The sequence below is a fragment of the Salvelinus namaycush genome, chromosome 34 (assembly GCF_016432855.1).
Source record: "Salvelinus namaycush isolate Seneca chromosome 34, SaNama_1.0, whole genome shotgun sequence".
NCBI classification, from domain to species: domain Eukaryota; kingdom Metazoa; phylum Chordata; class Actinopteri; order Salmoniformes; family Salmonidae; genus Salvelinus; species Salvelinus namaycush.
Genome location: NC_052340.1, coordinates 2,083,260 through 2,100,035, shown reverse-complemented (window position 1 = coordinate 2,100,035; position 16,776 = coordinate 2,083,260). Strand labels below are relative to the sequence as shown.

The 16,776-nt window shown below is 42.0% G+C and overlaps 1 protein-coding gene across 3 annotated transcripts; it reads right to left on the bottom strand.

Annotated features, from left to right (window-relative positions):
• Window positions 1-690: 690 nt before the first annotated feature.
• On the bottom strand, window positions 691-15,396 carry LOC120028262 (ion channel TACAN-like). 3 transcript variants are annotated; one of them, XM_038973436.1, is made up of 13 exons: window positions 14,989-15,396; window positions 10,438-10,565; window positions 10,082-10,200; window positions 9,836-9,955; window positions 9,624-9,683; window positions 9,329-9,424; window positions 8,446-8,535; window positions 7,787-7,852; window positions 6,463-6,524; window positions 6,208-6,300; window positions 6,033-6,097; window positions 1,496-1,564; window positions 691-1,195 (listed from the first exon to the last, which is right to left on the bottom strand). In XM_038973436.1, the coding sequence occupies exons 2-13, from the start codon at window positions 10,504-10,506 to the stop codon at window positions 1,079-1,081; spliced, it is 1,026 nt and encodes a 341-aa protein (XP_038829364.1). In that variant the 5' UTR covers window positions 10,507-10,565; window positions 14,989-15,396; the 3' UTR covers window positions 691-1,078. The 3 variants fall into 3 exon arrangements, with proteins under 3 accessions (XP_038829364.1, XP_038829365.1, XP_038829363.1); XM_038973437.1 differs by lacking the exon at window positions 14,989-15,396 and adding an exon at window positions 13,898-14,971; XM_038973435.1 differs by lacking the exon at window positions 14,989-15,396 and adding an exon at window positions 12,056-13,864 and having other exon boundaries at window positions 10,438-11,914.
• Between the last annotated feature and the right edge of the window lie 1,380 nt (window positions 15,397-16,776).

The following is a 16,776-nucleotide window of genomic DNA, read 5'->3' as shown; positions in this document are numbered from 1 at the left end:
AGAGTGAAAAAATGTATATACAAGTCACGACATGCTATCGGTTGACAAGGTCAGATCACGTGTACAGAAAGACACCATAGAATTACCCATTCTTTTTGTCTAACAATTTAATTAACTATACTTATTTGCTTATTCACGATATTTCTGAGTATCTCACTTTGAAGAATACACATTTTAAGAAATGGACTAGTCCATAAAGACATTACCTAATGACGTGCACATATAACTGGAATAATACGACACAGATCACAGTGCAGTGGGCCAGGAGTCAAGGTTATGTAATCCACCCAATAGTACAAACTGTCTGCACATCCCTGAAACAAGTTACCTTCAGTCATATTGAAGGTATCCTCGCATACTGAAAGATTACGGCGGTTAGCCTAGTGGTAAATAGCTACCTGAAAGTCGGGTAGCCTAGTGGTTAGAGCATTGGACTAGTAACCGAAAGGTTGCAAGATCGAACCCCCGAGCTGACTGACAAGGTAAAAATCTGAAATTCTGCCCTTGAATAAGGCAGTTAACCCACTGTTCCCCGGTAGGCCGTCATTCTAAATAAAAATTTGTTCTTAACGGACTTGCCTAGTTAAATAAATGTGTGTATTTTGATTGGTTATAGTACCAAGAACAGATAGCAGTGTAGCACAGACCTGTACCTTATGGGATGATATCCATGGAATCAATAACAATCTGTCATGCCATGTGGTATCTCTCACACACACACATCTGAAGATGGGGTATGAGATAGGTCCACAGTATATAATTTATTATTTTAGAAATAAGAGGCCATGTTATTGCACAATCACACTGACTATTCTGCTATCCTTTTCATTTTTCTAAAATGTCTAAGTCACACCATAAACATGCTGAAATGCTGTGCCATTAGTATATTGAGCAGAAACTATCTTCATATTTAACCAATTCACAAACAGTAGCAACCCCAAAGCAACCAAAGTAGAGGATCATTGAATACTGCCCATGATCGTCTATCACTAGTAAATGAGCCATGATTATAGAAATGTTCCGGAGATGCTCCTATGGGATGAACCAGTGGATGCAGTTTCTGTGTATCCTCTTCATCTCACTGACCCTTGGGTTTTGCCTGGTCCTTGCTCTTGAGCTTGGTGCGGACTACTGCAACAGTAGTGAGGAAGTTGCCCATGAACAGAATGAGGAAAGAGATTCCACACATTGAGACCTAGAATGACAGCAGAAATTGTGAAAACTGGCATAAGATGGGGAAGACAGCTTTTTTATAATTATATAATAGAAAACTGGATGGCTTGTTGTCTGCTTTTATGGATGGGAGACTATAATCAAAAGGGCATAATACGTTTAATAAATCAATCAACATTTTATGTACAAGCCCCATGTCCTGTTCACACATTAACATTGCTAAGACATGAGGCCCTCTTTACCATTATCAACTGAATCACTTTAGGGTGTGAATGGAGCAAAGAATATGTCTATCAGGAAAGCTGTCTGGGGGCACACTGACCTGCCACTCTTTACAGTCTGGGAGCCGAGCCATCCTGAACAGAGAGAGACCGTTGTAGAGTTGCCAAAACTGCAACACAAAACATCACTTATGTACTTCACACACACACACACAATACCAAGTGCTAGGTCAACAAAATGTTCAGGGCAGACCTGGGTTCAAATATTTGAAAAATACTTGACATTTTTTGGGGAGCACATGCTTGAGTCTGCCTGGAGTTCCCGGTGTGCAGGGTTAGCAGTTTTAGGACTTTTCTATTTGTTTATTAAGCCAGGCAAGTTAAAACATGCACAGATAAAGTATTTGAAATAATTCTTTCAAGTTTGAAACCCAGGTCTGGTTCAGGAGCCACTAAAACATGATAAAGCATAATTCTACAATATGACTTACAAGATTTACAGTGCCTTCAGAAAGTATTCACACCCCTTGACATTTTCCAAATTTTGTTGTGTTGCAGCCTGAATTTAAAATGGATTAAATTGAGACTTTGTGTCACTAGCCTACACACAATACCCCATAATGTCAAGGTGGAATTTTGTTTGAAGAAAATGTTCGACATGAATAAATTCAACTGAAATGTCTTGAGTCAATAAGTATTCAACCCCTTTCTTATGGCAAGCCTAAATAAGTTCAGGAGAAACCGTGCTTAACAAATCACAGAATAAGTTGCATGTACTTATTCTGTGTTTTAAAAAAATCATGAAAACCACTATTATTGAATAACTACCCCATCTCTGTACCACACACATACAAATATCTCATTCGAGCAGTGAATTTCAAGCACAGATTCAACCACAAAGACCAGGGAGGTTTTTCAATGCCTCGCAAAGAAGGTCACCAATTGGTAGATGTGTTAAAAAAATGCCCTTTGAGCATTGTGAAGTTATTAATTAGGCTTTGGATGGTGAATCAATACACCCAGTCACTATAAAGATACCTTCCTAACTCAGTTGCCGGAGAGGAAGGAAACTGCTCAAGGATTTCACCATGAGGCTAATGGTTGTGATATGAGAAAACTGAGGATGGAACAACATTGTAGTTACTCCACAATACTAACCTAAATGACAGAGTGAAAAGTCTGTACATAATAAACATTTTCAAAAACATGCATCCTGTTTGCAACAAGAAACTTAATGCTGCAAAAAATTTGACAAAGAAATGAACTTTTTGTCCTGAATACAAAGTGTTATGTTTGGGTAAATCCAACACAACACATCACTGAGTACCATTCTTCATATTTTCAAGCATGGGGTGGCTGCTAAGCACAGGCAAAATCTTAAAAGAAAACCTGCTTCAGTCTTCTTTACAACAGACACTGGGAGACGAATAATCACCTTTCAGCAGGACAATAACCTAAAACACAAGGCCAAATCTACACTGGATGACGTTAAATGTTAAAAATCGTAAAGAATCTTACCAAGATGACGTTAAATGTTCCTGAGTGGCCTAGTTACAGTTGTAACTTAAATCAGCTTGAAAATCTATGGCAAACCTTAAACATGTCTTTATTTAGCAATGATTAACAACCAATTTAACATAGCTTGAAGAATTTTTTAAAGAATAATGGGCAAATATTGTACAATCCTGGTGTGCAAAGCTCTTAGAGACTTACCTGTCACACCCTGATCTGTTTCACCTGTCTTTGTGCTTGTCTCCACCCCCTCCAGGTGTCACCCATCCTCCCCATTATCCCCAGTGTATTTATACCTGTGTTCTCTGTTCTGTTGCCAGTTCGTCTTGTCTTGGTAAGCTTACCAGCGTGTTTTTCCCGAGCTCCTGGTTTTGCCTAGTCTCTGTTTTTCCTAGTCCTCCTGGTTCTGACATCTTGCCTGCCCTGAGACTAAGCCCGCCTGCCCTGAACTTGAGCCTGCCTGCCGGCCTGTACCATTTGGAGCTCTGACCTGGTTTATTAACTTTTGCCTGTCTTCAACCTGCCTCTTGCCTGCCCTTTGTTGTTCAATAAATATCAGAGACTCAAACCATCTGCCTCCTGTGTCTGCATCTGGTTCTGTGTCATTATACTTACCCAAAAAGAGCCACACAGTTGTAATTACTGCCAAATATGTTTCTAATGTATTGTCTTAGGGGGGTGAATACTTGCTGCCCTATGTACATAGTCATTGAACACTGGTAACTTTAATAATGTTTGCACACTGTTTTACCCTCTTCATATGTATATACTGAATTCTAGTCAAGGCTCATCCTATATAACTACTACTGTACACATCTTTTCTATTCATATACTGCCCGTAATGTCTATACACACACATAATATACATACAGTTGAAGTTGGAAGATTACATACACTTAGGTTAAAGTCATTAAAACTCGTTTTTCAAACACTCCACAAATTTCTTGTCAACAAACTATAGTTTTGGCAAGTTGGTCAGGACATCTACTTTGTGCATGACACAAGTCATTTTTCCAACAATTGTTTACAGACAGATTATTTTACTTATTTACTTTTTTTTTTACTTACCACAATTCCAGTGGGTCAGAAGTTTACATACACTAAGTTGACTGTGCCTTTAAACAGCATGCAAAATTCCAGAAAATTATGTCATGGCTTTAGAAACTTCTGATAGGCTATTTGACATAATTTGAGTCAATTGGAGGTGTACCTGTGGATGTATTTCAAGGCCGACCTTCAAACTCAGCGCCTCTTTGCTTGACTTTATTAGAAAATCAAAAGAAGTCAGCCAAGACCTCAGAAAACAAATTGTAGACCTCCACAAGTCTGGTTCATCCTTGGGAGCAATTTCCAAATGCCTGAAGGTACCATGTTCATCTGTTATAAACACCATGGGACCACGCAGCCGTCATACCGCTCAGGAAGGAGACGTGTTCTGTCTCTTAGAGATGAACGTACTTTGGTGCGAAAAGTACAAATCAATCCCAGTACAAATAGAACTGTTTGGCCATAATGACCATCGTTATGTTTGGAGGAAAAACAGGGAGGCTTGCAAGCTGAAGAACACCATCCCAACCGTGAAGCACGGGGGTGACAGCATCATGTTGTGGGGGTGCTTTGCTGCAGGCGGGACTGGTGCACTTCACAAAATAGATGGCATCATGAGGACAGAAAATTATTTGGATATATTGAAGCAACATCTCAAGACATCAGTTAGGAAGGTAAAGCTTGGTCACAAATGGGTCTTCCAAATGGACAATGACCCCAAGCATACTTCCAAAGTTGTGGCAAAATAGCTGAAAGACAACAAAGTCAAGCTATTGGAGTGGCCATCACAAAACCCTGACCTCAATCCTATTGAAAAATTGTGGGCAGAACTGAAAAAGCGTGTGCGAGCAAGGAGGCCTACAAACCTGACTCAGTTACACCAGCTCTGTCAGGAGGAATGGGCCAAAATTCCCCCAACCTATTGTGGGAAGCTTGTGGAAGGCTACCCGACACGTTTCACCCAAGTTAAACAATTTAAAGGCAATGCTACCAAATACTAATTGAGTGTATGTAAACTTCTGACCCACTGGGAATATGATGAAAGAAATACAAGCTGGAATAAATCATTCGCTTTACTATTATTCTGACATTTCACATTCTTAAAATAAAGTGGTGATCCTAACTGACCTAAGACGGAATTTTTACTAGGATTAAATGTCAGGAATTGTGAAAAACTGAGTTTAAACGTATTTGGCTATGCTGTATGTAAACTTCCAACTTCAACTGTATATATTCATATTCTGGACTCTAACATTGCTCATCCTCATAATTATTCCTTTTTTATTTTGGGGATTTGTGCATATTGTATTGTTCGGTATTACTGCACTGTTGGTGTCACGACCGTTCGTAGAAACGGACCAAGGCGCAGCGTATGTTGAGTTCCACATAATTTAATAAAGAAGTGAAACTTAGCAAAGACAAAACAATAAACTAACAAACAACAAACCGTGACTACAACACTAACTCAAAACATAAACAATATCCCATAACCCACAGGTTGAAAAAATGCTACTTAAGTATGATCCCCAATTAGAGACAACGATAGCCAGCTGCCTCTAATTGGGAATCATACCAAAACCCCAACATAGAAAAAACAACCTAGAACCCCACATAGAAAATATAAACTAGACTAACCCCCCAGTCACGCCCTGACCTACTCCACCATAGAAAATAAAGGCTTTCTATGGTCAGGACGTGACAGTTGGAGCTAGAAACACAATAATTTTGCTGCACCTGCGATAACATCTGCGAAATTTGTGTACGTGACCAATAACATTTGATTTATCTAATCAAGCTGTGTTTTATTTTACATTAATGTTTTATAAATATTCACATTTTTGTGTAGATTTACCAAAAGTGACAATGAAATCCATTTTAATCCCACTTTGTAAAACAACAAAATGTCAAGGGGTGTGATTACATTTTGTAGGCACTGTATGTGTGATTTATTATGCAATCCCTATGCAACAACAAAGTAGCCTCAATGTGACTCAGCATTATATATGTGACAAAGCAAACTAACTCCAGCTCAACTAATGCTGAGTTGAGACGAATCCCACAGCCAGATCCCATACTCACATGACCAAAAAACAGGAAGGGCAGAAGAAATGTCAGCCCTTGCCACATCCAGGACTGAAATCCTTCTAAAAGATAGATGGACACAGTGTAGACGTAAACACATGTATCTCAAATGTATCTGTAACTATGTAGCTATAACATGGAGGGTCATTGTAGTTATTACATTGTGTCTCACCCACAGTCAGGTCCATGTTGTGTCTTTCTCCCAGGGTTCTTAGTCTGTACAGACAGCCGCTCTGATAGTAGTACTGCATACAGTGAACCATGCCTGTGATGTGACACACACACACACACACACACACACACACACACACACACACACACACACACACACACACAAAGAAGTGGTTGCCATTTTTTTTAACTAGACAATTACTTGTAATTGTTGTAACACTAATGTATTCCTTGTTTTTTAAGTACGAAAGCTTACTTTGATACAAAGAGAAGGCGAGGAATTGGTTCCTGAAATTCTGATACAGGTATCCATCAGGCCTAAGAGACATCAGACAATGACTTTTAAATACAGTGTACTGTATTATATACTGTATACTGTTGAACTTCACCCCCTAACAGTTTAATACAGGATCATCTTTATATTGCTAATGCTCACCTACAAAGCACTCAATGGACTGGCGCCCACATACCTTACTGACCTCCTGCATCCCTACACTCCCACATGTTCACTGCGCTCCTCGGACACTGGCCTCCTCACCATCCTTCACACCACGCTCCGCTCCATGGGAGACCAGGCTTTTAGAGCTGTAGTTCCCCAACTCTGGAACTCCCTCGCCATGTCAGGACCCCACAATCCATACACCTATCCACACCTTCACACAGGCTTACCCAGATTCTCTGTTGTCTTAGCTTTTATCTTCTGTCCAGTTCACTTCCCTGGTTAGTCTGTCATCATGTTTAGTGTTCTCCATGGTCAGCCTGTCCTCATGTTTAGCTCACTTTTATATACAGTGCCAGTCAAAAGTTTGGACACAACTATTCATTCAAGGGTTTTTCTTCATTTTTACTATTTTCTACATTGTAGAATAATAGTGAAGACGTCAAAACTATGAAATAACACATATGCAATCATAAAAAATAAAGAAAAACCCTTGAATGAGTAGGTGTGTCCAAACTTTTGACTGGTACTGTACTTACTTATGTAATATGTGATCTTATTGCTTTATTTCCTGCTGATTTTCTTGTGTATGTTAAGTGACTTTCGAGTGTTGTGAAAAGTGCGTACCCCTTTCCTGCAGTCAAATGACTAGATCGTCCTCTAGTGGCCTCATGGGTGGAATGTTAGTAATATTTTTCATAATTTCGTAATTAATAAACATTATTTAAATAAATTCAGTGTTTCTATATCAAACGGTTTTGTTACATTTCAATCTTCTGTGATGTATATAAAGTGTAATATTGGGATGCAAACTCAAACTGGAATACACTTCAACTCCATATCTGACATGGTACAGGTGTCTTCTTTTTTTAAGCCCATAGCCATGTGTGTGAGGTGTATACTTTTGTTTCAAAGTCGATTTGTTTAAGACTACCAAGAAACACTAAGTGTGACCCTGATTTAGCCCACTGCAGTAAATCAACTTAAAATATTGACAAGGAATAGAAACTGGATGCAAACCGGATTCTATTGTTTGCCATCTATCATACCCTTGCTTGAAATGGAAACTGCCTATGAAAAAACCTAGTGTGGTTGGTGTGTGATCAACTATTGGCAACAAGCGCTTCCTGAGTTTGCTCACCATGTCAGCATGACTCCAGACAGAAAGGCTGAGACGTAATGGTGGAAAACCCACCAGCCTTTGATCCTGAAACATCAACCAAATACAACAAGAAAATAATCAGAATAGGCAAATATGAAGAGTGAGTACTTATATAAATGCATCATACTGTAGTAGTTACTATTTTATATATATATATTTTTAAGTTCTCCCCAATTGGTAGTTACAAAAAAAAGTCTTATCCCATCGCTGCAACTCCCGTACGGACTCGGGAGAGGTGAAGGTCGAGAGCCATAAGTCCTCCGAAACACGACCCTGCCAAGCCACACTGCTTCTTGACACACTGCCCTCTTATCCTGGAAGCCAGCCACACCAATGTGTCAGAGGAAACACCGTACAACTGGCGTCCGTGTCAGCGTGCATGCTCCCGGCCCGCCACAGGAGTCGCTAGAGCGTGATGGGACAAGGACATCCCGGCCGGCCAAACCCTCCCCTAACCCGGACGACGCTGGGCCAATTGCGGACGACGCTGGGCCTCATGGGTCTCGAACCCGGGTCTGTAGTGACCGCTGGGCCACTCGGGAGGCAGTAGTTACTATTTTGCCAAAGTAATTTACGGTTGAGCAGTGTAAGAATGTATCTCTAGCCAGGGATTAGGTCTGAAGACTGACGGGCCTTACCTGGACCCGTTGCTGATGAGGATGCTCTCCCGTACGGTGAGGGTGCAGTAGTACCACACCAGCAAGAAATTGAGGATTGCGTCAACAAATCTAGACAGGGTACAGACAGACAAACAAACATGCGCGCACACAAACACACAGAGAGAGATTCAGACACTAAACAGGATTGAATGACTAATCATTGCTTATGGGTACCTTCATGTGTGTGCAAAGTATTACTGTTCTCAGATTTTTTTATGAATAGATTTTAGATGGGTTTTAAAATGGGTTTTGTTGCAAATCGCTATATAGCTATTGTTAAGGTGAAATGGAATGTTTGTATCTTGTATATTTGACTGTGATATGTGGTTGTCTCACCCTAGCTATCTTAAGATAAATGCACTAACTGTAAGTCGCTCATTTTGGATAAGAGCATCTGCTAAATGACTAAAATGTAAAATGTAAGTATTGATCTTTTTTTTACATTTAAAAAATATATATTGATGTCACAAATGTATCATTTGTATTTGTTCTTTATAAAAAATGTTCTTTGTCACATTTGACTGTGTAAAGCCTAGCATCACTACTTATTTCTCAGAGCGTGAGGCAGATACAGTATATAGCGTTTTGCAACAAAACATGATTATTTGTCTTTTTAAATTGAAACCATCAAAATCCATCGATAGATTTCAAACAAATACATGTTTGTCATTGAACAACCCCATGTCATGACGTTGAAAAACACACCAATCTCTTTTATAGGTTCTTTAAACAATAAAAGCTAATTTACCAACAATTCTGAAAATGGATATACACTGTATAGTGTTGGAATAAAACTTTTCATTTGCTGTCAAGTCACAATTATGAACATTTTGTGGGCTTATTCATAGCTATTCAAGCTTACCTGTAGCTCACAAAGAAATAACACATGAAGGCGAATAGGATCAGTATAACTGTGAGGTACAGCTTGAATTTCTCATATTCATCTTTGTAGGCAAATCTGAGGAGGAAGAAACATTTTTCTAATCATGCAAAGTCACTCTGTTGCCATCTGCTGAAGATGATTCATGATTTGTTAATTATCAGCTCCATCTGATGGGGACATTTGGAATAGAATGACAAATCGGTCACTAGATAAGAAGTACAGTATGTTCACATTTCTAAGAGTTAGCAAATCCATTGACGTGGAAGCTACTTACTTTGACTGTTTGCTCAGAAGAGTCACGCTTACATTGCCCAGAACAAGATTGAGATACAGCCTGCAGTTTGTGAGATATGAATGAGAATTGTTTTATTTAACTAGCCATTGAAATGTATAAATCCTCAGAATAGGAAAACAGCCAACAACTCTTTCACATGTCCCTCCCCTGAGACCTGTGAAATAATGTTTTTAATGTAGTGACACTCATACCCATTTTTCTTTGGAAGGAAAGCCTCCATTTCAAAGAAAGTGTTGGGTCTTGCCTTGATGTGCTCCTTGATTTCATCCAAGGTTTTTACATCCTCCTCTGTCAGTCTCTCCTTATTGCATCTGTTTACAAAGGATGGATAGCGGGCCTTAAAAAACAGTGTGTTAGGGTGCATGAAACCGTTTAGAGAAAGCGAGAAGGAGAGCGAAGGTGTGTGTGTGTGTGTGTGAGGGCGTGCATTAACTTACTTCTTCATTAACTGAGACATGTCCTTCAGTCTACTCCGCTGGCGGGCGATAGACGAAGAGCAATTACTCTGCAGCTTGGAAACTTCATCTAGTTTCTGCAAGTATAGCCGGTGGCTCTCCTAGTAAAGAAATGTTAAATATCATCATATCAATATAGAAGATACTGACAATAATGTATAGCCTATTACATCTATTCTAATGAATCTTCCTTCTTGATGAACCACTGTGATTACTGTATGTAACACTACGTAACTGTGTAAGTAAGCGTTTCAAGGTAGTCTACACCCGTTGTATTCGGCGCATGTGACAAATAACATTTGATTTGATTTGTATTAGAATAGGATCTGAAATCTCACCTGAGTCTGATGATACTCTTTCTCTAGACTTTCCCACTCTTGCAGCGCAGCTGTCAAACTTGGAGGCATATTTTCGTACTTTTGTGTCCTCCTGGAATTTTGTGTCCTCTGGCTGGTAGAGAGGCCTACTGCTCAAAATCACAGGCAATGTCAATAGGGTCTTGCTGTTAAATCTACCAGAGAGCAGCTCGAGTCTACATGAACAAACTATGTTCCTGACCCTGTAATGTGAAACGTTTTCAGGGAGTGTGTATACGTGTCCACCGGCTGTTTATGGCAGGCAGTGAACTTTGACTTTGTTACAAATATGCTTGATTGACATGGACATTGTTCTCTCTTGCAATTATCTGTTTATCACATCTTTCATCTATCTTTCATCACGTCTCCCAATCCAACTTGTATTCTTTATTTATTACTTCTGCAACTAACACCCGTTTTGGACAACAGTCCTAGTGCAGTGTTGACTGTAGTATTATCTAAAATAAGGACACACGACAACGAGGTTCTAGCTCCAGCATGTTTACTAACCTAACCTTTGCATGTCATACATAGGTACGGATACCCCCAAGGGACATCCTACTACATCTTCCCCTCTCCCATGAACAAGAACTCAACATGCATAACCACTGAAGCATAACTGAAATGCAATTTGGAAACCAGTATTATTCTCTAACATGCTACTTCACATCCTGAAACAGTATGAAAGCATTAAATCACACAGTATGAACATTAACTTAGGTACAGTCTCTTTTTGCTGGGTATGGTCCCCAACAGTATGTTTTCTCTTCACGTAACATAGTCTTTCGGCCACTCTGGTGGCTTCACATCCCTTTTTGGGCGCGCTTGTGGCTCTGTGAGCATTCTCTCTCCTTCACCCTCTTTTTGTGCATTTTCTGTGGCCTCAGCCTGTGTGGCTGGTAGATCTGGAAGAGCTCTGAGGTGTGTTCTGTTCCTCCGTACCTCTTCTGAGCCTGTGTCCACCACATAGGAGCGTGGGGCATCTGCTTTCCTCCGCACTATTGCTGGTGTCTTTGAGTTTGTAATCCACACACGTTGACCTTAGGTCAGCTCTGGCCTCTCCGTAGCATGGTGTCTCCGATTAAAGTCTCCAGTTTGTGTTTGTTTCAGCCGTTTGTCCCTCTCAGCGAAGGCCTTCCTGTTAGGCCATCGGGGTTTAAGCTGAGCCGGCGAGACAGGCAATGGGGAACGCAGCCTCCTGCCCATCAGGAGCTCGGCAGGAGACGGCCCATGATGCAGTGGTGTAACTCTGTAAGCTAACAGAGCCCTGTATGGATCCTTGTTCTTTTTCAGCAGTCCCTTGACTGTTTTCACAGCTATCTCTGCCTCACCATAACTCTGTGCATGGTAGGAGCTACTGGTCACATGTGTGAAGTCATATTCTGCAGCACAAACAGAAAAGGAGCTTGCAGAGAACTGGGGAGCGTTATCTGTAACCAGGACCTCAGCGACCCCTTGCCTGGAAAAAAATGGACTTTAATCCATTGATAACACGAGCTGATGTAGTTATGGGTGTCTTTGCTATTTCAATGTATCTTGAGTAGTAATCTACCACTAGCAGATGAGTGTCATTTTTCCAATAGAACATATCTGCGCCTACCTTTTGCCATGGCCGTTTTGGCAGCTCCGTTGCCATTATTGGCTCCGGATGACAAGGTTGACATTTTGTACAGACCTCACACTGGGCCACCAACTTGGCAATCTGAGTACTCAGACCAAGCCACCACACCTGTTGAGCCCTCAGTCTGCATTTGGTTATCCCCATGTGTCCCTCATGCACTCTGTCTAGCATTTCTGCTCGTAGAGTCTCTGGGATAACTATCCGTTGTCCTTTCATGAGAAGGTCTCCATTACAGTGGAAGTCACTTTGGTGCACCCAATAGGGCTTCAGCAGCTGAGGCAGTTCCTCCTGCCCGGGCCATACCTTTTTGCACTGCTGCACTATCTGTCGGCAGATGGGATCTCGTTGTTGCTCCTCTGCAATCTGCTGCAGTTTGGTCTGAAATGCAGGTAGACTGTCCCTTATTGCATTAATGGACACCTGTACCTCACCCTCTAGACATTGCTCCTCCTCTGATAATGGACATTTAATTGGGGCCCTGGAGAGTGCATCTGCTGTGATCAGTGCCTTCCCTGGCACATACACCATCTTGTAGGTGAACCTCAGTAATCTGGGGCAGAAGCGCAGAACTCTGGGAGGCAAGTCATCCAGTGCTTTTGTCCCTAACAGAGCCAACAGTGGTTTGTGGTCAGTCTCTGCTGTAAACTGCAGGCCAATAAGATATTGGTTGAGTCTTTCACATGCCCATGTGATGCCAACGCCTCCTTCTCCACTTGAGCATACCTTTGCTCTGTGTCAGATAAGCTTCGGGAGATTATGCTATTGGACGCCACTCCATGTTGTCCTGCATCTGTGTGAGGACTGCCCCTAGCCCAAAGGATGATGCATCTGCTGATACCTTTGTCTTAGCGTGGGGACGGTACTGGGCCAGCACTCTCTGTGAGGCCAGGTCTCCTTTGATTTTGTCAAACGCCACCTGTTGCATGTGACCCCATGACCAGTCATTCTCTTTGGCTAGTAAGTCTCTCAGGGATTTGGTTGTATCTGAAAACTGTGGGAGGAACTTACCCACATATGTGGCCATGCCTAAGAAGGTCCTGACTTCAGCCACATTCTGGGGTCTGGGCATATCTGTGACGGCGCTGATCTTCTCCGGGTCCGGCTCTATTCCAGCTGCACTGATTTTGTGTCCCAAGAACAAGACCTCTGACTGTGCAAAAGTGCATTTTTTATTTAGTGTCAGGCCAGTCTCCTGGAGTTTGGTCAGAACTGCTGTGCGCCAGTGCTTTGTTCTCATGTTCTGCTCTGTCCCTTCCGCACACGAGCACATCGTCCGCGTGGACTATGACGCCACTCAGCCCATCCAACAGCTGGGACAAGCGTCTTCGGAAATGCTCAGGACCGGAAGCGATTCCAAATGGCAAAACATTCAAACAGTAACGGCCAAACAGTGTTATAAACGTTGTGAGCGCCCTACTCACTGATGACAGCGGTATCTGCCAGAAACCTGAGCGGGCATCCAGCTTTGTGAAGACTTGTGAGCCATCCAACTGAGCCAGTGACTGCTCAGAGTGCCTCTCTCTCTGCAGAGTGCCTCATTCAAGTTAGTCATGTCCACACAGATCCTTATGTCTCCATTGGCTTTTGGGACCACCACCATCCCTGCACACCAATCTGTGAGACTCTCTATTTTAGACACCGCCCCAATTTCTTCCATCCTCCCCAACTCTTCCTTTACTCTGCCCAATAAAGGGATAGGCACCGAGCAGGGGGGGGTAAGGGCATAGGGGACAGCATCCTCTTTCAGGCGGATTTTGTAGTCACCTTCTATCCTTCCTAGACCAGAAAACACTTGTGGGAATTTATTTTTGAAAACCTCACCTGGGTCCTCCAGTTCGCTCACTCTCTCAATGAGTTGCAATGCTTCAATTGCTGGCAGCCCCAGCAACGGTCTGGCTAGAAAGTCAATGACGAAGACAGGCTGGATGGCACTTTTGTCTTTACTCTACAGTTTAAATCACCAAGTGCCCTACCACTGGTAAAATCTTATTACTGGGCCCGTACAGTTTTTTGTTTGTAGAGAGCAAAGGGCCGTCTCCGCTATAGCTACACAGCCTAGTTGGGATAGCTGTCACTGCTGCCCCAGTGTCTAATTTAAATGACACAACCTCCCCATTGAGTTTAATGTCTGAATGCCAGCCAGCCTTGTTTTCCCTTACTTCTCCCAGAAAGATGCTGTCCTGCTGTACCTCCTCTGAGACCTCATGCATTTGCTTTAATCGACAGACAGCTGAAAAGTGTCCTCTCCTGTGACATTTCCTGCATTCCGCATCCTTTGCTGGGCAATCTTTCATCTGTGGAAAGGGGATTTCCCACATTTGCGACTAACACTTGAACTAGCTACTGGTGCTGTCGGTGATTGTTTTCTCCACGTCTGTCTCTGTTCTGTGTTCCCCTCCGTCTTTTTTTAGCTCGGTATGAAAATGCATGTATTTCCTCACTCTCTTCGCTCTGCAAGGAGCTGCTGTCGCGCAGCATCTTCTGCTGTCTTTTTACTGTCTCACTCTGACTAACCTGGTTTACAGCTTTGGACACGGTAAGCTGGGAATCCAAATGTAACTTTTCAGAAAGTGATATATTTCTTATTCCCACTACAATCCGATCTCGGATCAGCTCTTCCCTGAGCGCGCCAAACGGACAATGTTCTACTAGTTTGTGACCAGCTCTGATAAAACTGTCGGTGGTTTCACCCTGCTCCTGTTTGCGCATGTTAAACCTAGCTCTCTCAAATGTTGTGTCTCCCTACAAATTGCGTTTCAAAACAGTCTTTAACGGCACTGTAGTTAAGTTTCTCTTCCTCAGTCAACGTTGAAGCATTTAATATATCCTCGGCTTCATCACCCATAGAGTAGATCAGTGTATTAACTTGAAATGCCTAATTTTTCACGTTTAAGCCTGATGCTACCCTGTACCTTTCAAAGCGCCTGATCCATTTTGGCCAGTTTTGAATGTCCATACAATCAAAATTCTCCGGGGGACTAATGCGAAATCCGTCAGCACTAGACACTGGCCTGTCCGTGTTTGCGCCAGAGCCCGTTGAACTTGAGAGTCGCAAACCCTGAAATCCCGCCAGCTTCTTCCTCTTGCAACATGTTGCTTAGCAGTAACTTAGTCTTTGCTCGTTAGCTAGCAAAATAATGAAATGCGCTGTTTTATCTCCAACAATGTGCCCTCCCTGCTTTGAAACAGACTGAATGTATGATTTACTTGGTACGTCCTTCACGTTTATGTGAATTTTAAAACCACTTCTGACACCATGTAGTATTATCTAAAATAAGGACGCACGACGAGGTTCTAGCTCCAGCATGTTTGCTAACCTAACCCTCGCATGTCATACATAGGTACGGATACCCCCAAGGGACATCCTACTACAGACTGCACATTATCAGGAGGATATATAATCATTCTTGTTTGCGTACCTTGTAACGTGCCAAAAACCTATCAATATATAACTGTAAGGACATGCATATTTCAGTAGGCTATTATGTAATGAATAGTTAAGGAAGGTGCATATAGGTTATTTGGTGGATTTTATTTGAATTACTATATGTGATTAATAATTCTCTACATTAGTACAGGAAGGATTAAGGACATAAGAAAGGGCACTTTGGAATATTGAGATGGTCAGTAGGGGTTTGTATGAGTCACAGTGAGCAAGATGGCGGCGGAACAAGAAATGTTGCTTGAATCTGAAAGTGCGGAAAGTGAAGTTTGTGACAGTGAATGGAAAATGGTGAAATCAAAGAATGGCACAAAACAAACAAAAGTTATAGTGGAAGACACGGATTGGTCCAATAATGCATTTCTTGTTGGAGTGCGTTTTTTGGACAAGGAGGTTCATTTGGGAGATCAATTTGTACTATCGAGGACTGTGAAGAGAGCAGTGGGAAAGGTTGATTCAATCAAGGTGACTAGAAGAGATCTTGTTTTGGTTAATTGTGCAAATGAAGAACAGAAGAAGGGAGCACTGGTCTGGCAAAACTGCCCACGTTGGAAGTTACCTGCATCTTCGGGGTAGGGTACCTGCCAAAGAAGTTATAGTATATCTGGAGTCTTGTATGATTTACAGTACCAGTCAAAATTTATTTAACATTTGAGATTCTTCAAAGTAGCTTGGCATTCTCTCAACCAGCTTCACCTGGAATGCTTTTCCAACAGATTTGAAGGAGTTCCAGTACATGCTGAGCACTTGTTGGCTGCTTTTCCTTCACTCTGCGGTCCAACTAATCCCAAACCATCTCAATTGGGTTGAGGTCGGGTGATTGTGGAGGTCTAGTCAGCTGATGCAGCACTCCATCACTCTCCTTCTTGGTCAAATAGCCCTTACACAGCCTGGAGGTGTGTTGGGTCATTGTCCTGTTGAAAAACAAATGATCGCCCCACTAAGCGTAAACCAGATGGGATGACATATCGCTGCAGAATTCTGTGGTAACCATGCTAGTTAAGTGTGCCTTGAATTCTAAATATATCACAGACATTGTCACCAGCAAAGCACCCCTACACCATCACACCTCTTCCATGCTTCACGGTGGGAACCACACATGCTGAGATCATCCATTCACCTACTCTGCGTCTCACAAAGACACGGCGGTTGGAAACAAAAATCTCACATTTGGACTCATCAGACCAAAGGACAGATTTCCACCAGTCTAATGTCCATTGCTCGTGTTTCTTGGCCCAAGCAAGTCTCTTCTTGTTAT